The 21,438-nt window shown below is 40.8% G+C and overlaps 2 protein-coding genes across 2 annotated transcripts; one reads left to right on the top strand and one right to left on the bottom strand.

Annotated features, from left to right (window-relative positions):
* Window positions 1-1,330: 1,330 nt before the first annotated feature.
* On the top strand, window positions 1,331-11,160 carry LOC112454681 (ubiquinone biosynthesis monooxygenase COQ6, mitochondrial). Its single transcript, XM_025016195.1, has 8 exons — window positions 1,331-1,720; window positions 2,233-2,423; window positions 2,689-2,928; window positions 8,930-9,037; window positions 9,171-9,233; window positions 10,128-10,438; window positions 10,670-10,952; window positions 11,038-11,160. Exons 1-8 carry the CDS (start codon window positions 1,525-1,527, stop codon window positions 11,086-11,088), a joined length of 1,443 nt encoding a protein of 480 aa, XP_024871963.1. The 5' UTR covers window positions 1,331-1,524; the 3' UTR covers window positions 11,089-11,160.
* LOC112454680 (transient receptor potential channel pyrexia-like) lies at window positions 2,935-8,921 on the bottom strand. The gene is made up of 6 exons (XM_025016194.1): window positions 7,520-8,921; window positions 7,147-7,448; window positions 6,886-7,068; window positions 5,539-5,824; window positions 4,909-5,286; window positions 2,935-4,728 (listed from the first exon to the last, which is right to left on the bottom strand). The coding sequence occupies exons 1-6, from the start codon at window positions 7,637-7,639 to the stop codon at window positions 3,169-3,171; spliced, it is 2,829 nt and encodes a 942-aa protein (XP_024871962.1). The 5' UTR covers window positions 7,640-8,921; the 3' UTR covers window positions 2,935-3,168.
* Window positions 11,161-21,438: the final 10,278 nt, after the last annotated feature.

Here is a 21,438-nt window from a genome sequence, read left to right on the forward strand (position 1 = left end):
CACAAGATGTATTTCATATAAGAGATATACCATTGGTACGAACGCGAAAACAAGTTCCCCCGAATTGCACAATTACGAGAAACAGAAATAGAAAAGTTCGGAACCACATTCAAAATAAATCATCAAATGATATTTACGATGATAGACCTGTAACCCACACGCCTTCATCAGCTTCGTGCTTCATTTGCGGTTCCAAACCATCTCAAATGAACAACTTAACAGAAATTAATAAAAGGTCTAGCAAAGAAAAGAAACACTCAAATTAGGAATGTCACCCTTGCACGCACGAATCAAATTCATGGAATGTATATTACATATTGCCTACAATTTGTCTTTCAAGAATAAGTGGTCAACAACGCCAGAAACATGCGTTCAAAAAGAAGAAACAAAAAAAAGAATACAAGACGCTTTTTATAATAAACTTGGACTGAGGGTAGACATCGTTAAACAAGGTTCCGGATCATTTAATGACGGAAATACTTCTCGACGATTTTTTTGCTGATCCAAAAATCACAGCAGAAATAACTGGAGTTGACGAGGAATTGATCAGAAGATTTTCCACAATATTAGAAACGATTAATTGTGGTGAAGAAATAAATTCAGAAAAATTCGGTTCTTATATGCGTACAAGGCAGCGGAAATATTTATTGGAAAATATTCTTGGTACTTTATGCCAATTACCGTTCATAAAATTCTTCTTCTTCACGGTAAGGAAATTATAGAAAATGCCTCGGAAAATGCGGCGTTACCCGTTTGGGACATTATCGGAAGAAGCTCAAGAGACAAGAAATAAGGACTATAAACGATATCGACTTAATCATATAGTAGAAAATGTAGCCGTCTGTTTACAAATGAAGATGTTATGCATATGATGCTCGTGTCATCCGATCCGTTAATAACTATAGTTTAAGAAGTAAACCACATAAGCGATGAGACGCAAGAATTACTTTGCTCTTATACGTAAATTAAATGTAAATTGAAATTTAATTTTTAATAAATATACATTTTTGCAATTTTTATAAGTCAACATTGAAAGGTTCTATGATCATTCATTGCATATTTCACAAGTAACATAATTTTTTCCGCGATTCGCGCAAACGGCTCCACTGTGCGCCGGGGCCGCAGCATATCCCCTCTAACTGGCTAGTTCGGACACGAACCATTAGCACGGACGCAAACCATGTGCGGTTACCGAGCGAAACGACGTAGTTGAGTTGCACTTTCTCAGGCGGGGCGTCGGAAAATGCGACACAGAAAAATTAACGAAAAATGCCGGAATGGCCTCTCTCAGGTTTCTCTCTGCTACTGCTATTGTAGATCGGGCATAAGACTAAATGATAATGCGTATCAAACAGAGTAATTGAGCGATAAATCGGCCTGTGTTTTGCGTATTTTGCGAAACGCGGAGGCGCAGTTTTTATTTTCTCCTCCCTCGAATTCTCGATCGTGTCGCGCGTTTCTACACCCGCTTCGCTCACTTCGCTGCACCAGGACCAGGCTGCACTCGTCCGTGACGTCAGTGCAATGGCGACTCTCATGGAGACGATGTTGGCATGCCGATTAATTCTCGCGTCGTTATCGCGGAATTGCGAGCGTGTCATTCCCGGCGCGATTGCGGTCTCGAAAAGGAGTTACTCGAATACCGCGAAAAATGAGGAGACCTACGACGTCGTCGTCGCTGGAGGTGGCATGGTTGGCACGACGTTGGCATGCGCCATAGGTTAGCTTTTTATCAACACAATCAGTTTGTGTATAGCAGATGGTCAAGAAAAAGTGTGGGAACCACTGACAGAAGTCTATCAGGTTGTTCAAAGAAATTTAAGAAAATTATTTAAGAAGTCTAATTAAAAAGAAAAATTTTTTAAACTAAATTTTAGTGATAAAATTAGGATACACAAAGCTGTCTTCTTTTTTAATTAAAGACCTCTCAAGAATTTTATTAAATTTCTTAACAAACTTATAGATTTTTAAAATAATTTCCATTTTTCTTACAAAAAATCATTACCTGTTAAAACAACAAACTATTCTAATACCATATGTATCAAAATTGCCATTAGCAATTATTAATTAATGGCATTATTTTAATTGTTGCAATTATTTTCAAGTATTCTGTGAGACAAAAAGAACTTTGAACATATATCCTTTAAAACTGAAGGCTACGTTTTATCTGTGGTTTTGTTATGCTTTCTGCATCCAAGATATATGAGGCAAGTATATGTTTGTTTGTTTCAGCAAATAATCAAAGACTAGCGAACAAAAAGATCTTACTTTTGGAGGGTAACACTAAACAGGAATACACACCGCAGGAGCAATACTCCAATCGAGTTGTCGCATTGAATCAGCAAACTCGTATCTTATTATCCAGTATAGGAGCATGGAAACACATAGAGGCAATCCGCTGTTCTCCAGTAAGAAGAATGCAGGTAATCCTTTACATTCCTTCTTTGCTATTTTAGAATTAATTACATCGTTAAGTTACTAAGTTTGCATTAATAATATAAAGATAATTTCTACTTATAACTGTTGATCTTGATACATTACATAGCTAATAGTCAATTATGATTAAAATGCTGTAGTTAAAATGTAATCTTTAGGGTTCTGATTTTTGTATAGTTTATGTTTATATATGGTACTGTTTTATAAAATTAGAGAATCTATGACATTTAGATATAATTTTTTTTACAATAGGTGTGGGAAGCATGTTCCGATGCTATGATAACGTTCGACGAGGATTTGTTGAACAATAATCTAGCCTATATAGTCGAGAATGACCTATTGTTGCACGCGGTCAACAAGCAGCTTTCTGAAATGGAAAATGTTACTGTAATTTACGATTCTAAGGTTGTCAATATAAAACTTCCAAAGACATCCATGGAGTTTGTCACTGTACAGCTGCAATCTGGGGAGCAATACAGGACTAGGTTACTGGTAAGGACTAAATAAAACTACATTAGATTTTTATACAATTTTCGAAATAGATATATGTGTGTGTATGTAGATTGTCGTTGAAAATATGCGGCTCGTTAGAGTCATATCTCTATTAAATTATTATTAGGCTCTGACAACTTATATCTCTTTCACCTCAAGTTCGTGCTTCTTTTTTGCTTTTTTTTTTTTTTTTTTTTTTTAACAATTCGAAATGCTTGATGAGACAATAATTAGGCAACATTAATGTAAGTGCATCGACATGCCCAAGTCCCTTGCGATATTCTCCACCTTATCGGTCAAGTTGTCCAGCCTTGTGCTGATGTTGTACGAGCATCTTTTCAACTCAACTGCCAGCTCGTTCAGCTGCTGCTGGCTCTCGTTGCTGTACATCCTGCTGAGCCTCGCGTGACTCGAATCTGCTGTGGACGCATTTGCATTTCGCGACAGTGGCGGCACGCCGCCTCTGAACGTCGCTCGCCGCGTTTTCCTCTCGCTGACCAGACGATATATCGCTCGGATAAGATCTCGTGGTAAACGTTTTTCGCGCGGATCGTTCGGCCGAATGTGCAAGGCGCAGTGATACGGCGGATGTAATAGCAGAGCGCCTCTTCTACACGCCCGTATTATCCTGCGTGCCGGAGCGTGATCCAAAAGCTTGGAGAACAGCATATTCTCGAGATGAGCAACGAGCTCGGCACGACGTACTAGTCGATCAAGGCCGGCGCATCTGCGAAGCTCTTGGATATCCGATACGGCTAGACCAACCATCAGATTCGTCAGAATCACTGTCACTAGAATAACGAAGCCGAGGAGCATCAGGTGGGCCGTACCGGGATACTTGAGCGGCGCTGTTTCGTCGAAGAAGACATCCTCGAACTCGAGTTCACCTGACATCATAATCACCGTCTTGAGTAGACTGACCAATGGATCGGCGAAGGATTTATAATTTTTGTGCAGCACGCTAAAGCCGAGAGAGAAGCCGACTATGAGGCAAACGTAGGCTGCAAGAAACTTGAAGAAGTTGATGGACACTTGGGTGAACATCTGTACGTAGATACCGAACATGGGAAAGCGACCGACCACCATCATCAACTCGATCCAGACCAGCAGGACACCCAGGGCAGCAACGTGATGCTGCCAAGTATATACCGACGGGATCAGGATGATGCCAGAAGCCATGATCACGCTCCACTGTAGCCAGTTCTCCCAGCGTCTGGCGTATGAGCAGATACCGTGGGCGACTTGAAAGAGTTCCTTGCAGGCGAGCACGCAGGTGAATATCAGCACCAGCCAGAGGAGAACATTACTGAGCCGTTTTACTTGCCAAAGATACGTTGCTCCGATATACCCGGTGAAGAGGGCGACGAAGATCGAGTGAAACATCAAGCTGAGGAGGAAGAATTTGCGGATACGCAGCCACTTAAGATAGAGAAAGCTCTCGCACAACGGGTGCTTCAGCACATGACCCTGACCAACCTCCACCAGGCAGAGCATCAAATCCGTCTCGCCGCGACCGCCTGGCACCAACGGCCGGAAGTCCAGCCGTAGCTCACAGTCCACGTCGCCCAATTCATGATCGTGCAACGAGATCGCCTGATCAAAGCGCGCCACAAAGCGCGGCAATACATCCGGAGTGCGACGTATAATAAAGCTAAGGGCAGAAACGCCGCCCTTGGTGCGCGCCGTCACATCAGCACCCTTCGCCAGCAGCATCATCACCGTGGGCGAACTCTCATTCAGGGCCGCGATATGCAACGGCGTGTAGCCGAACTTGTCCGCCTTGTTGACCGAGGCGCCTGCCTTTTGAAGGAAGAAAACTTCTATTATTTTCGTGTTGTTACTTTTAATTATTATTGTCTATTTCTTTTGCAAAACTCTTTTATTAGAATATAATTTATTTAATCTTTTTTATTGACGCAAATTTAAAATATTATTAGGATTATTTTTTGTTCAAGGAAAATTTTCAATTAAATTGCGAACCTGTATTAAAGTCCTGACCAGTTCGCCGCTCCTTAGAGCTTTTGCAACTGCAGCATGTAGAGGAGTTCGCCCGTCGTCATCCTCTGCGTTGACTTTCGCCCCGGCATTTATTAATGCATCTAACGTTTCTACGGATTGAGCAAGCGCTGCTAGGTGCATTGCCGTCTGACCGCGCGAATTCTTTGCTTCCCAGGCCGCACCAGCATTCAACAACAACCTGGTGCACTCTACACTCCCCTCTTCGGCTGCCAGGTGTAGAGGTGTTGACCTCGCGACTCCCAGTTGCACTCTCACATCTGCCCCATGACTCAATAACAGTTTGGTACAATGCACGTTGCCCAAACTAGCCGCCACATGCAAAGGTGTCTCTGTGTAAACCTGCCAACGAATCATATTAATTCATCGAAGAAATATTCGCTCCCGAATCCCGAAGAGACGCGTTACTTTAGTGGGAAAATTTTGATCCGTAGAATTTTATTATTGCTCATGTTACGTTAAACATCTAATGATCCATTACTTTCCGCATACAATTATCTCAATTATCTCGATAAAATTTCACTTTAAGGATTTCTGTTTAGGCATTACTTCCCCACCAAATTCGTGCTTGACACGGTCGTGATAAAGGAGCACCTGTGGATTATTGGGACAAGCACCTGCTTGTAGTAGAGCCTCGACGCAATCTCCGGCGTTGTTTAACACAGCATAGTGAAGCGGGCTTTTGCCGGACAATCCGGCGTCCACGTCCGCACCCGATTTGATCAGGCATTTGACGGTAGCAACGCAACCCGCCGCTGCGGCGCAATGTAACGGGGTGCATTTCTTTCCGAGGTCCCATTTGCGTGGATCGGCGCCGTGCTTCAGTAATTCCTCCACGAGTTTTACAGACGTGGCGCAAGCTGCCAGATGTAACGGCGTTCTAGGTTGTAAAAACGTCATTTTTCGAAAATTAATTGAAGTTGCAGGCTTGCTTGATCAGTTCTAGTCAAGGTATGTCATAGTTAGATATGATAGAATCAGGTAATTTTCGAGATATTTACAAGAGGACACTACGCGCCGCTCTCCGCGGATTTTGATTAAACTTGCAGGTGTTGTAGGAGATACTACGTAATGAATATCTGTAAAGCCGTTTTTCTGAATGGGAGCCGAATTATAAACAATTATAGGTGGATCTTTCCGCTGCGTGCCGCTTACCTTCTACCCTCTCGATTGAAATGAAACTTTGGGAAATTTAAGCATGCTTCAGGATCATTTAAAGCTAATCATATTTGCTGCAAAATTGCCAGGAACACCAGAATTCAAAATATTGGTGGCTTGGTGGAGTCTGCCATCTAAACTAATAATTACGTTTGCATGTATTTCTATGGGTAATGTTTCTGAATGTTTCTACAAAATTGCCCCTGTTTGCAGCAACTAACAACGGCTAAATGCAGCTTTGCTACTTTTCTTACTTATTTATTATCTATAAATTAATTTATTCGTAGTTTTATTTGATTGCTGATTAGATAATAATTATAAGTAACAAATTTTTTTAAACGATTTATACACAGTTTATGTGCAATGTTTCAAGCAAATAGTACTTGAAACAGTAGCACTTTTCACAATTTGAACGGCAGATCCACCAAGCCCTTAACAGTGATTCCGAATTATGCTGCTCCTGGCAATTTTGCAGCAAATCTGAATAGTTTTAAATAATTCTGAAGTATGCTTAAATTATTTCAAAGTTTTATTTCAATCGCGAGGATAGAAGTTAAGCGGCTTAAATATAGATACACAGTGGAAAAATCCACCTATGACTGTTTATAACTCAGCTCCTAGGGCCCATTAAGAAAAAACGATTTTACAAATATTTACTACATAGTATTTCCTACAACTCCTGCAAGTTTCATCAAAATCGATAAAGAGCAGCACTAATGTCTTTTGTTAATAAATTCTCAATAATAATATCTGATTATCGCAAATTATAACTATTATATGTACCTTCCATCGCAATCACATGTGGAAACTGGTGCGCTTTTGTCCAGCAAAACCCTCGCGATCTCCACGTGACCCAACCAACTAGAAATCAATAGACACGTGTCCGGCCATTCTGCAAGTAGCCGACCTGGAGTTGCGGCAGCCGCTGCTCCGTTTTCACTATCTAATAGAGCCTTTCGCATAAACCTGCACGGATAAGCTTATTTTTATTCCTCACTTTTACACCTGATGTAAGACTAAATTTTCGTTGTTGTCATTAAGTACCCATTTGCAAACGTAGGCAACGAGATTTTGCGATGCCTGCAATCCACAGTTTCGTTGAGAGTCAAGTATTTAAATTCCTCTAAAGCCTTTTGTAGAGCGTCATCTTGAAGAGAAGGGATCAGGGAGAGGGCGACTTCGCCCCCTGGAAGATTCGATAGTGCCGCTTCGACTTCCTTCTTGCTCCAAGGTTGCTCCTGCGTCATCGGTGTCGTTGGTATATGGCAGGTAACAGAATCCGAGCTGTTCTCGGAGGAGATGCTGCCACCGTCGATCTCACTCATCCAAATGTCCTCGCGTTCTTCCTAAATTCAGTACGAGCGTTAAGGAAACGTCAGAAGATCATCGATAATCGATCATTATTTCTTTCACTGACTTGGTTGCTGATCACAATAGACGGTGTTCCGTTGTTGGCAGCTTCCATTCTCAGTGTCTCTCGCGTCAAACGATTGCCAGAGAGTCTTTCGAAGAAATTCTTCTTACCGAGAATTGACATAATTATGTCCTCCTTTGGATTCTTAAAGAAATTATCTGAGCCACATGAATGGGCACTATAATAGATACTATAATCACGTAGCGATTCGTACAAAGGGTGGAAAGTATCTTCCCTCGGTCAGCTCAATATCATTCTCGCAGCACACTTTCACACGTACAATAATACATTTATCACTAGACAATACGACAATGATTTTTTCATCCAAGTATTAACTTTGCGATGATGATTAACGGCGAATAACGGGAAACATATCGTTAGACCGGTCGTTTGATGAGAAATTCTCTTGACATTGTAGAATGGATGACTTTCTAATGCGTATCTATCGCTCGCTCTTGTTCGCTAATACTGAACACTTAGTCGACTATTCCGGCTCTCTGTATATCTCAAGATACCCACATGTGTTTATAAAACAGTTATATATTTAGCTTCCATTAATCTTTCGCGGTTCGCTCTCGTTCCTCGCATATCCGGCATGTTTCAACGACGAAGAAGGAGAAGAAGAAAATCCCCGACCGCAGACTCTTTCCCTACTGTCCCGGCGGAAATAATTGTTTTATCAATCAACTCCGGTCATTCCATGCGTAAATACATTCAGTGGAATTCGGTCGATGCATCAATCGATATCATTCAACGAAATCGTCGTTGACGTGTATTTCCTTCTTCTTATAATTAATTTTTAATTAATGAAAGACTCGAGAGAATATGTTTTATAACAGTCTATTTATTATGATTGATCAACATAGACATCTGTTAAAGACAACTTGCATCTACTTCAATTTGCAAAAGAATTTAAAGGAAAAAAAAACACACACACACACATACACAAACTAAAAAAAATAACATTAAATAAACATAATTTGGAAAATAAATTTACGTTATCTTTAATAATAAGGATTAGTAATATAATTTGTTTTAAATAACTACGAGGTTTTGTGCAAGCTTCTGTGAGGTTTTCTAACATATTCGACTGTTATATCAGAATGTAAATAGCACTTTTTGCGGATAATATCTGCAGATTTGTGTATAAACGAAGTAGCGTTTACGACGGAAAACAAGTATAAGACGTTAACCACTCGACGCAGACGATCTCCGACATCTCCGCTGAAATCTGGAATAGCACTGACGTTATTTTCGTACATGTTTGTAAATCTTTGCGCTCGTTTGTCGCAATGCGCATTATCCGCGCTATCCTCGTGCTAATCCAATAATTTTCCTTATAACAACATTTATAATTTTACTTTTAAGACGCGGTTACCGTCAAGCATAAATAAAGCGCTGGATGTGTTCCAGGTGGGCGCCGATGGTGTTAACTCGCTGGTAAGAAAGGCGATGGGGGTGATTTATCTTAACTGGCAATACAATCAATCGGGCATTGTCGCGACTCTCAAGCTGTCTGAGGTAATATTTTTCTTGAAAATATGTAATGTAATACACAGGCACAGAATAAAAATAAGAGATACGGCGGTTTCTCACATTCCAGAAATTATCTATGAGCTACTAAGTTATAATAGTAGTCGTTAATTGATTTCAGCCCACGGAGAACATTGTCGCTTGGCAGAGATTCCTCCCAACAGGACCCATCGCATTGCTTCCGGTAACTTATCAGTCTTTGTACTTATTCGTCTCTTCGCGTGAACAATATCAAAGCCTAAAGAGCGTCTGAACGCTTGGAAAATCTTGCGGGAACATAACAAAATCAATGAAATAAAATTTAAAAAAAGGAATATTATTCCGTGTTATCTTCGGCGTCTTTCAAGAATAATTTATAATAAGATATGCAAAATGGATGTGCATGAAGTCGAATACTTTAAGGATGTATTGCACCTATTTTCAAAGCGCTACCAAGTGGATAAAAATTTGTGAGAATGTTCTTTTAGTCTTCCTGATGTGCTACAAAAAAGTAGAAACGAATCCACTAAACGGTTGCTGAGATATAACGATTTTAATTTTCACTGATTTTACACGTATTCTTATGGGAAGAGACGATTTTGGCGGATAAAACAGCTAAAAAAATGTTGAAGGAGCGCTACCAATATTTTGAATTTTTTTGTACATCATTGTCTTCACTACACCGTTTTAAAAAAATAAATTAATAATTAATGATAATTAATAATTAATTAATTATTAATTATTAATTTTATTAATAATTTGACGTTATAAAGTTGAAATTAGGGTATTTTCACTGCCAAAAGTTTAGGCTCATAAATTACAAAAATCGCAAATAATACGGAAAAAACATTTATAAAGTAAAAAATACTTTTCTAGGAGTAAAAATAAGACTCCTACTATCATTTGAGTATCTTACATCTAGATTTACTATGCGTTAGGCGTAGATATTCAAGTATTTCAAATTTCATGCACTTTTGTCTAAGATTGTACGTGTGATACATCCTTAAGTAATTTAATTGAACGCGACCCCCCTCCCTCCGAGGAAGAACGAGGATTAATGAATTGATTTATCACAATAACAATTCAAATTCTCTATTAGTTGACAGATTCTATCAGTTCGCTCGTATGGAGTATAACGAGTGAGAAGGCGAAGGAACTGATGAAAGTCTCGGAGGAGGAGTTTGTCGACAGAATAAACGAGGCGTTGTGGCGGACCTATCCGAAGAGCAGCATCGTCGAGACCGGGATGTATGGATTCCACTGGCTGCTCTCGAGACTCGCCTTGAAGACCAACGCGTCCAGGCAAATGCCGCCCTCCGTGGCAGCGATCGTCGAGGGATCACGGGCAGCGTTTCCCTTGGGTTTCGGCCATGCCTCATCTTACGTCCAGCCAGGCACGGTGTTGGTTGGGTAAGAAAATTTCTGATTTTAAGAATTATATCGGTTGATGGAAATCTGAACAAAAATCTGAAATAAATCTCAACGTTAATCGTCACAAGAAATATTCTATTCGTCATCACAATTTGTCTTTAAAGCGAAATTGTTATATTGAGATTTTATTAGAAACAATTTATCGTATAATACAACAAATTTAATACATTAATATTCTTTTAATCTTTCATTAATCTTCGTGTTTTAAAGGGACGCTGCGCATCGAGTTCATCCCTTGGCGGGTCAAGGTGTGAATTTAGGTTTCGGCGACGTGACGGAGCTGACGCAGATTCTCGCCGAGGCCGTCGTGAACGGCAGTCATCTCAGTGATATCCACTATTTGCGAAAGTATGAGACATCCAGGCAACGTCACAACGTACCAATGATGTTCGCCATCGATGGACTCTGTCGGTTCTATCAATACACCACAGCACCCGTTGTTCTTGGTAGAAGCCTGGGATTGCAACTAGTGGATGCTGTGCCACCATTCAAGGTAACGCATTAATAAATACATATTTTTGAAGAAAGAAGCATTATTTTTTGTTCCACATTAACCGAAATACGATTTTTCCTTTTAGAGACTGTTGATGCAACAAGCTGCGGGAAATAATATTTTTAAAAAATGCTAGTTAATAGTGAGATTACAATGTAAATAGAAATATTGTGACATTACGCTAATTAAGAATATTTTGGAATGTGAAGGATGGTTTGTAATTTACTCTCTGTATTCCATACATATATTATAAATTGAAATATTACAAGGCTATGGATGTGATTAACATTAAATATTAAAATTTGTATATATAATTATTATTATTCTTTTGTTATTTTACTCTTATGTTTTGTCTCTCTTGTTATTGTATTTACATTATTACATATATCATCGCATTTTGTAATGCATTTTTAAATTTTTAATAAAAATTTAATGACAGCTGAATTTTTTTCAAATATATTTATATTATATCTTTTTTCTAGGTAAAACATTTCATTAAATTATATATCAGAATAAAATATCAAATATTTTACAATTTATTTTTTTTTTTATATGAATATTATCTATATTATTTATTTTTTCTACGTAAAAAATGTAAATATTTTCTATACTGACTCGAGCCTGCAGGCAACATGTTGCATGCCGTTCTGTTGGTCAGTGCAACACAGTTCATTTCAATGGATAATTAGTAACTTGATTAGTATGTTCAATGAATTGATTAACTATCAAAATTTCCATCGAAATAACAGCTTTTTAGAGAAACAATCTTTCATGGTATTCTGTTTTGTTAAACGGAAGAATTTACGATATCTATCAAGATATAATTTTTCAATTAATTTCTGATTATGTATACATCTACATGTATACAATACATATACATATTATATGAATTGCAGGATCGAGGTATATGACAACATGAATACGATCTTAAACGCGTTATTGGCCTATTACCCAGAAGGTTGAAAACGGGGAAGCTAATTGTATCCGTTGCACTAAATTGACGGATACGTGGAATATTCATTTTAATCGCCTATTTTTTTATTTTCTATCTATTTAGAATGAAGCAGGAGTGTATCTGACAATGAGCATTAAAAGGAGAAAAGACAAAGAAATTAGAGCTAGAAAATATAATTAAAGTAAATCAATCTCGCAGTGTATGACAGTTATTTGATTTACTATACAAAACCTAATTCGAATATGTTTATGTGCGAAGAATCACATTCACTCTTTGACGTTCTAATAAATTAAGATGTGTTTCCAAACAAAAGAAAGTAGATATAAGTGAAAAGCAATACTGTTGTGCTAGTTTAGATATAAAGATCTATTATCGTAAGTTATTTGAAAAGGCTTTAACGTGATGACTCTCCCAAAATAGATATTCCAAGATCTAATACTGAAGATCAGCGCTTTCTTACGAAACCAGGTATAATATTTCAATTATTTAAATAGCTAAGCATAATATAAAAATTTTAAATATATTTACTTACTTTTTTCTTTAAAAAAATTGAATAAAGAATGTTTGTGAAATTCGTATCGACGTTTGAAAGACGAAACTGCTGCACATATTCTTACAAGGGGACCCAACCTTCGACCCCTTAAATTTTGCTAAAATTTTAATATGTTACAGTACATTCCATTCACTAATACAAGATACAGTAACTCTGTCTAATGTGCAATAGTTTATAAAATATTAATATTGAATTTTTTTTATGTCACACGTGCATGGAAAGTGGCCCATTACGCACGCGACGCGTGCGTGATAGACCACTTTCCACGCACTTGCAACATAAAATAGGGTGTGTAATACGTGTGTTAAGTTGAAAATTGGATGTGCGGGTGATCGCACTCGCCTCCGGCTCGTGCGTCCACTCCGCACGTCCAATTTCCATCTTTGCACTTTGTTACACAAATAACTATTTCGATATCATAATATATATAATAAATAAACCAGGCTTGTGCAAAGAAGTTGCATTTATAAAGCACGCACTTGGAACAAATTAATAATGTGTTTTAAATGTTTCTCTAATTATAGATATCATAAAAAACCGTGTACATATTCTACCATATTTTTGATAGCTATAGTGAACAAATTAAAAGTTCCGACACCGAAGACTACTTATTGTTAGTCATGTAATATATTTTTGTTTATTGTGATGTATTTCTTTGCAATGCCATTATAAAATTCTATTTTTATTATTTATATTATTGTTTAAAGTTTGCTAATTTTTTGGACAATTTTTCTTGATCCCTTAATTATTTGGTAAAGTGTATTTAATTATCTATATAGTTTGTATATATAAAAAGGGTGTTACATTCTTTTTGTCAGGAAAATATTGATACAAGTAGTCCATCCAACCCTGGCGGAAAAAAATCTATGAGAAGGTATGTCATTCTGACAACAAATTATGACTGTCTACAATAAAGTATCCGAAATTTACAACTCACTCATATTTTAACAAGTTGTAGTTTTCTTGTAGAAAATTTATACAACTATCTAAAATAAGCTATAACCTTCTACGAGAAAAAAATAGTTGCAGTTTCTCATTTAAATTACAAGTATCTATGCTAATTAAACTACTCGTTTCTATGTAGTATAGTTCGGACATAAAAATAGGAAACGAAAAGATGGACGGAGTCATTTGTTGTAACTTTTCATAGAAATTATAAGTTTCTAAAAAAAGTACGACGTTTAACAACTATTTCTGACTTTGACCAAAAATAGAAACATGTAAGGCAAGATATTCGTAAATTTTTATAGAAGCTACTAGTCTAGGATCCGGCCGCGTGATTTATACGTTTATTTGTTATTTTATCAAAATGCGATTTTAATAGAAGATTACATATCAGGTCATACATCGCGGCCGGTGTGCCTAGCAAAATCTTGCCGCAAGTACCCTCAATTAGAGCTGTTTTAATTAAATTTTTTTAATGTCGTAATTCATCGTTTTCTTACAGTGCCAGGGTCTTCTTTCCCCGCTAATTTTTCCAAGCCCGTTCCCTTGGCAGTGGTTTCGCTAGATAGTAGATAGGGACGAGTGGGAATCTCGTTAATCCATTCATGCGCGTCACTAATTAGATGACGAGGCATTTGGCTATTTGTTTCGTTTAAGGCAAAACGACCGCAATCATGCACGATCATTCTGAACCTATAACGATATTGCAAGGCGATTTACTGTCGGTGTTCGCAGCTAACACCCTGGAAGTGCTTGAAAGGAGTTGTCTAGCAGCTCTCACTCTACTAATCATGCACACTCACATTCTCACTCGTCCGCTGATGCGGAGGCACCCAACTCTACGTGCCACCCCGACGTGCACCACTAATCGCGGTTACGTTCCGCCCCGGCACATAACGGGTTGTTATACCGTTAAACCTCTTCCAATTTAGCCATGAGCCCCAGAGGACACGAGTCGTGAGCGTACGTAGTTGGGCAGGCGTTAGGCCCAGACTACGCAGCTCACCCTCGCTCCTAGGGCTCCAGACACCTCGCCATGAGATCGTAATGGCGGTAAAACGGACATTATCACGCGGCACCCCTGTGCGCTCCGCCACCCGGTCCACTAGATCATTACAGGATCGGTACTTCTCCACCTTGCGCTCATGTGACACCTCTAACGCAGTTTCGCTGGAAATTACTTGCGCGTCTACGACCTGCCTCATCACCCTTAGCAATGGTCAGGTCGGGCCGCCTCAGGCCGGCAGAGGTCGAGTAGGCTAACTCCGCATCGACATGCCATCCTTTCTGCTGAAAGAAGCCACCGACTCGACGACAAAGGTCGTTATGCCGTAGGATTCTTTCTCCGTGCGTTCTGAAGCAACGCTGAACGCAGTGCGCCGATGTCTCGATATCGGGACAACCAGCACGACAGCGAACCTCGCGCTCATCACGACCTCGGGAGACTCTCGCTCTAGACGGAATACAGTTGGCCCGTATGTGATGATAGTGCACGTAGTCGGCTCCGGGGATGAGGTCGGCTCCCGCCGACACCCAATACGAACTCAGCTTCGACGTTTCCGCCTCCCTAAGCCCGTTCCCTTCGCACGACTCGCGCAACCAGGCTGCACACTGTTGTCTGAGCTCAGCGGTCGTAAGCACCCTGTTGCCCCGGGTGCGCATTTGGTTCTCACACCAAACCAGCCGCCTAGCCACAAATGTGGTTTCGGCGGCGGCGCGCGCCGCGGGCAGAGTGCTGCGACACAACCGCTGCAATCGGTCAAACTTCAGAATAAGAATTAAAGTCTTAAGTAGAGGCAAACCAAGCCCGCCACTCTGTATCGGCGCATGAAAATATCCAGCAGGAACATCATGGGGAAATCGCAACCATCGTCTAATGGCCGTGCGTACCATAATATCAACGCTCCTCAACGTTTTGGCCGTGACGGTTCCCACTATCCAACGGTGATAATACCGTGGCAGAAGAAAGTCACGTAAGAGCCTCAGTCGCTGTTGCGGCTTCAAAGGCGCCTTAGTGAGTAGCTGGATGGAATGAGCTAGGGGCGGATTATTAGCAAATTCCCTAGCACCTTCAAACATGCAGCCCAGGTACGCCCAAATATCGACAGGGGATCTTTGCGGAATCAGCGCTCCCCCCACGGTGAAGTACGGTGTTGTGTCAATCTTCACCTTTTTGTCTTTACCGGACGCCACCATGGACAGCACACCTGTTTTTTTTGCGTTAATATTTAGTCCATTGCGCGCAAAAGCAGCCTGAAGCCGTGTCAAGTTCTCCTGCAGACCGGACCTGGTAGAGGCAAGGAGCACAATGTCGTCTGCGTAGCCCAAGGCGCTGATCAGCTCGTCTCCCAACTAATAGCCAACATCCTCCGAGAGAATTGCTAGTGCTCTATCCACGACCAGATTGAACAGTAACGGCGATAACGGATCACCCTGTCTCACGCCACGGCCGATCTTGATGGCCGATACATTACCGGTGACGGATCCTATTACCGTTTGCGCATCCGAATAGACGGCCCTGATATACTCCCTAAACTCCCAAGGGAGCTCCAGCTCTTCGAGAGTCCTATGTATGGCTGGGTGCGAGACCGTGTCAAATGCCTTCGACAGGTCAACGCACACCAGATGTAGTGTCCGACACCGCCTCCGGGCATCACCGAGCACGGCGGACAGGACTGTGACGTTCTCACACACCCCATCCATCGGCCGAAAACCCCTTTGGCGAGTGTCGAACACGTCCAGGGCCGCTAAACGTTTGGCAAGAATTTTGTGGAAGTGTCTAACCACAACTGATCCTATACTGAGAGGTCGGTATTCCGCCGGTGATGGCCGGTCAGACATCCCTCCCTTCTCCAGAAATACAGTTCTTGTTGTGGCGATCGACGAGGGTACCGTTCTTGCCAGGAGTAGCAGATTGAACAGAAGCGCACGAAGAACAAGGGGAACGGCGTTTCACATCCTCGGCGTAATCTGGTCCAATCCGGGTGCTGTACTAGTCTTGATCGAAATCCTTCGAACCTCGATAGGCTTTATAGGATCCCAGAGCGAGGCCTTATCCGCCACCCGAGTTGGGCCAGTGGCGGCGCCCTCACCTAGGCCTTCGAGATGAATCCCTCTGGCTGTCGGTGGACGGCTCCGGCTAGTACGCGCTACCTGCCCCGCCTCCCCGTACGACTCGCGCAAGGCCGTCATGTCTCCATCCGCGCCACTGGACGCCTCCATTACGGGACGCCAGTAACCGTCGAATTCGACAGCGGACGGTCGCTCACGTTCCGAGCCGCCTTCGAGGACGTGCGAGAGGCAGGCCTTTGGGCTCTTCTTGTAGAAAGTCTGCACGTGTGCATATTCTCTCTTTCTTTTCTGCTTCCTACTCTCTTTTGTGTTAGGAGGATTGCGCTGCTTCGTCGAGGCGCGCCGTGGAGGGCGCACAGCTGACGGCGGGAAGATCAAGACCAGCCATCTCTCGATGGCCTGGATGTCGACCACCCCCGTCAGTAGAGCATCTCTCGCGATGCCCACAAGAGTATCAGCCTGATAGCTACGGGACGCTGAGCTCTGCTCTGTGAGCTGGTTGATAATGTCCCGCAGCCTCTGAGATCTTTGCTCAGGGGAAGGCTGATGTGCGCTTGGATCAACTGTGTCAGACTCTATGGTCGCAGGGCCGGCAGCAGCTCTTATCATCGCCGCGCCGTCCCTATCGCCCTCATCGATGCCAACCGCGTTTCGCGATTGCAGCTCTTGGTAGGAGACTCTAACCATCTCGCGATAAGCCTCTTGTCGACGCTTACCCTTGATAGCTTCGAGACTCCTATGAGGGAACTTATCCTGCAGATGATGATTCATGAAGATAATTTACGCTAAGGTGGCTAAAGCCTCAGCGCGAGCTATGAGCCTGACCTCCTCCACTGACCAACGTGCTTTCACGCGCTCGACGTCCACCGCGCTATTGGCCACCACTGGGTGGGCCTTAGTAACATGCAGACTTAGACCACGCATGGTCCGGAACTCCCTTGGACAAAACTCACAGCCAAATGCTTCTGTCCCTTCTGTGATATCGGACATGGCTCTACTCCTAGTACGCGACGGTCCAGCTACGACCCCGTCAGGTACCTCCGCACCAACGGCACTATCGCTTGCGCATCTTACACGCAGTACCCGGGCCATCCGAGAACCCGGGGGTTTTACATTCATACGTGGACTTTCCATTAATTTACTGCGTGTAGGGGAGCAAACGGATTGACAGCCGAGAGCTCCCCAAATAACCGTGCCCTTTCTTGGCCCCACAACTCACCATGGACATCGGTACTTGGGCCCATATCGCTACAGGCCCTTCGGGGCACACCTAGGTCGCCATACCACCGACTTGGTTACTGCAGCGCGCACCGGTCGGACGGCGTCGGACCCAGAGCAAGTGTGATCGATCTTAGCTCTATAGGACCAAGCCGCACCGAACCGAAGCAGCACCTTACACAGCGTTCCAGCGAGACCTCGTGGAGGTGCCATGGGTTGGTATGACTTGACCGGGAGAGGCTATGTATTCGCGTCACCAGCCCAAGCAACCTTCTCTGACCCCAGGTCCAAAGAGACTCGTATGAGAATCAAGGGCCTGGGAGAGCCAGACTCTCTTAAGAGACTTAAGAGAGTCATAGTTACTCCCGCCGTTTACCCGCGCTTGCTTGAATTTCTTCACGTTGACATTCAGAGCACTGGGCTGAAAGAGAGTGATCTAAAAAACTTGAAAAAAATAGGTTGCCATCTCTGCTCATTCTGCCGCAACCTCCTGGCAACCAGGTGCAAAAGGGTCCTTTTTCGTTAATTATTATCAACGTTCATCGTCCCAGACAGCACACAATATCCTATGGATGTCCATATTATGTCCAGAATGCCCATAGACGTTATATAAATATTTATAGGATATTGGTGCTATTGGGGGTGTATCGAGACAATTTTTACACAAATTGAAGCTAAATTTTTCCTCTACACGATAGAATATGGTTGCCTGCGTAAAAGCTGGCGCAACTGGTGGTTGCCAGCATTTGAATGATCCGCTCTCGCCTGCGCAAGCTCTTCAATCTTACAATCTGTTACAATGGAATAATCACATCAATTTTATTAAATTTCTTTAATATTACAATAGTTCCTAAACAAGTTTTCACAAATTCCTTTTATAAATAAATTCCGTCGCTCATTCGTCTTCTGACTCGCAACATCATACTCCAAATCATCAGAATTATCATTCGCGTTTTCAGAACTTTCATTCATCGACACGCGTAATTTTTGTAAATTCGATGTGTCAAAATGCTACAGATCCGTGTTGTATTAAATTGTAATAAAAAAAACTTGGCGCTGCTAGACTTCAAAATTTAAACATTACAATTTAAACATTAGTACTAAGATTTTTAATTAAATAAAAAAACAATAAACATAATTTAAGGAAGAATGCGACAGGAGTAAAAAAGCAGCGCCAAGTTTTTTTACAAAAAAAATTTATTTATTTTATTTTAATTAAATATTTTTATTTTGTACTGTTACTTCTTTAATTCTTTGTAATTAAAATGATTCTTTGTAATATTAAAAATTTGTTAAAGAGAATTAAGAAGTTATTATCACTTGGGTTTAGAATAGGAAGACCCTTGAATAGGAATACAAAGATACCACTTGGGTTTTATTTTTTAAAAGTAGTTGCACAACAATTATTCTTCAAAGCATTATACATATTCTCTTTGCAATTGGCGTAATTTAATTTAAAAATTTCACATCTTTTTTTGAAATACATGTCACTTGAGTTAAGTTAGGTAACATAATTTTGTAAAGGAGAAATAAAGCTACCACTTAGGTTGGATTTTTGAATTTATACATATTCTTTGCAATTGACGCAATTTAATTTAAAGATTTTACATTTTTTTTTAAATGCATGTTACTTGAGTTAAATTAGGTAACATAATTTTGTGAAGAAGAAATAAAGCTACCACTTAGATTAGATTTTTGAATTTACAAAATACATTGCGTGTATTTGGCGCCTTTTTTTACCTTTTTTGAAAAAGGTAATTTTGTACTGTAAATACTACAAGATTGTACCACAAATTATGAATTTTTACAATTATTAGCTTCCACCAAAAATTTACTACTTGAAGGCATTCACAGTTGTAATTTAGCATAGAAAATATAAATTTCTAAGGAAAACTACTACTTTTGACAACTCTTACGGACTTGGACCGATTGTGAAAAATACTCGACAGGCATACTTTCTTGTAATCTTTAGTTAAAACTGTAACTTTCTACGAATTACAACAATAATCTGCAATTCTATTGAACTTGAAAGAAAAAAGTCAAAACTAATTAGAGCGTAGTTTGTTCTCATAATTTTTCTAGATAGATATAGATACTACATGAATTCTACGAGAAATCACGAATTTTTACAGTGCCTAGCTCCCGTCGCAAATTGTTGAAATTTATCGTAGAAAATACAACTTTCTTCATAAAACCTACTTGCTTTGATAATTCTTGCAGACAAACCGAAAATGAAACCAAGTAGAGCTACAACTTATTACGAGTAAAAACAACATTCTACAAGTCGTCTGAACTTGAAAGAACTTGAAAGTCTGAGCTATATTATTCTCTTTTGTCTCAATTTCAAAGTTCCAATCCCAAATCAAACGTTAGCAAATACCTACGTGCCGCGAGACAAGACACAATGAGACGTCGTAAGCGCCGCGCTATCGACCACCGCCACGAAACATCGTCGTCGTCGTCGTCAGTCGTCATTCACAGTTCGTCATCGCATTATCTTCCCGTTGACTTCCTCCGATACTTCCGATAGTTTCTCCAGCAGGGGGTCGATTGTGTATCTTGAAATGAGGTAAAAATTACAAACGTGAGGAAATTCATTACCGTATCTACGATTTTATTTATTAAAATGTAGTAAAATCTGTTCACTTTTGTAATTTTTACCTCGTTTCGATACACAATGGACCTCCAGACGTACGTGGCGGTTTATTTTATCGACGTTAAAAGTTGGCGGGAAGTCGATTTTTCGTTATGACGGGAAGTCAACTTTTAGTCATATGACGGGAAGTCGACTTTTATTATAGTCATGACGGAAAGTCGACTTTTATAGTCAGCGTTTTTTTGGGACATTCGCCGACTTCAAATCGACTTTTGTCCTTAAAAAAGTCGACTTCTCTGCCAAGTCAGTTTCGATGAAAGTCGACTTTTTGCTCTTAAAGTAGTCTCAATTGATAACTGCGTGGAAAGTTTAATCAGTTTCTTGTTCTGTACCCTACGAACGGAATATCATAACGCAACATTCAAATTTTTAAATTTTTGTTAAGTAAGAAATTATATATTACCTACATCGTTAGATAACGGCGTAACTTTTCTATTTTTGACATCAGAGTACAGCATTTTCTAAGCAGGGTTATGACAATAATGTCATACTATAAACTCAGTTTCATACACAAATGTAGTATACACACTCTCTGCTGCTCTCTGCTCTCTCCCTCCCTCTCCATCCCCCCCTCTCTCTCTCTCTCTCTCTCTCACTCACTCTCTCTCTCTCACACTATTGTCTCTCTTGTTCTTTTCCTCTGTATTCCGCGCTGCGTGTATGCTTGCACTTGGCCTTGTGCATATATGTGTGTTACGGAAATGTTCGACTTTTAAATGCCTACTTTAGAGCGAGAGGGAGGAAAGTAAGCCCGGCGCAAAAATTGGCCACTTTCGACTCGCTCTATAAGTAGGCATTTAAAAGTCGAACATTTCCGTAGAGGTGCTGTGAAAATGATGATCATCAATTTTCTTCCTTAGGATCGAGAAAAGTAAGCCCTGTGTGAAAATTGGCCACTTTCGACTCGCTCTATAGACATTTAAAAGTCGAACATTTCCGTAAAATTGTTGTAAAAAATATCATGTGGACAGGTCGAAGGCTTTTTTCAGACTCTTGTGATTGCCACCCGAGTCCCGAGCCGAAGGCGAGGACGGCAAACTTCACACTCGTCTGAAAAACGTAGCTTCTCTCCTTGTGCACAATATAT

Source organism: Temnothorax curvispinosus, unplaced genomic scaffold, assembly GCF_003070985.1.
Source record: "Temnothorax curvispinosus isolate PA1 unplaced genomic scaffold, ASM307098v1 QBEX01005269.1, whole genome shotgun sequence".
In the NCBI taxonomy this organism is placed as follows: domain Eukaryota; kingdom Metazoa; phylum Arthropoda; class Insecta; order Hymenoptera; family Formicidae; genus Temnothorax; species Temnothorax curvispinosus.

Excerpts from the sequence above, each read along its gene's own strand:
- LOC112454680 (XM_025016194.1), bottom strand. The coding sequence starts at position 7,639 with ATGTCAATTCTCGGTAAGAAGAATTTCTTCGAAAGACTCTCTGGCAAT. Across the intron at positions 7,069-7,146 it reads TTGCCTACGTTTGCAAATGG|GTTTATGCGAAAGGCTCTAT; the intron begins GTACTTAATGAC and ends TTATCCGTGCAG. Across the intron at positions 5,825-6,885 it reads ACATGTGATTGCGATGGAAG|AACGCCGTTACATCTGGCAG; the intron begins GTACATATAATA and ends TTTACAACCTAG.
- LOC112454681 (XM_025016195.1), top strand. The coding sequence starts at position 1,525 with ATGGCGACTCTCATGGAGACGATGTTGGCATGCCGATTAATTCTCGCG. Across the intron at positions 1,721-2,232 it reads GACGTTGGCATGCGCCATAG|CAAATAATCAAAGACTAGCG; the intron begins GTTAGCTTTTTA and ends TGTTTGTTTCAG. Across the intron at positions 10,439-10,669 it reads CCAGGCACGGTGTTGGTTGG|GGACGCTGCGCATCGAGTTC; the intron begins GTAAGAAAATTT and ends CGTGTTTTAAAG.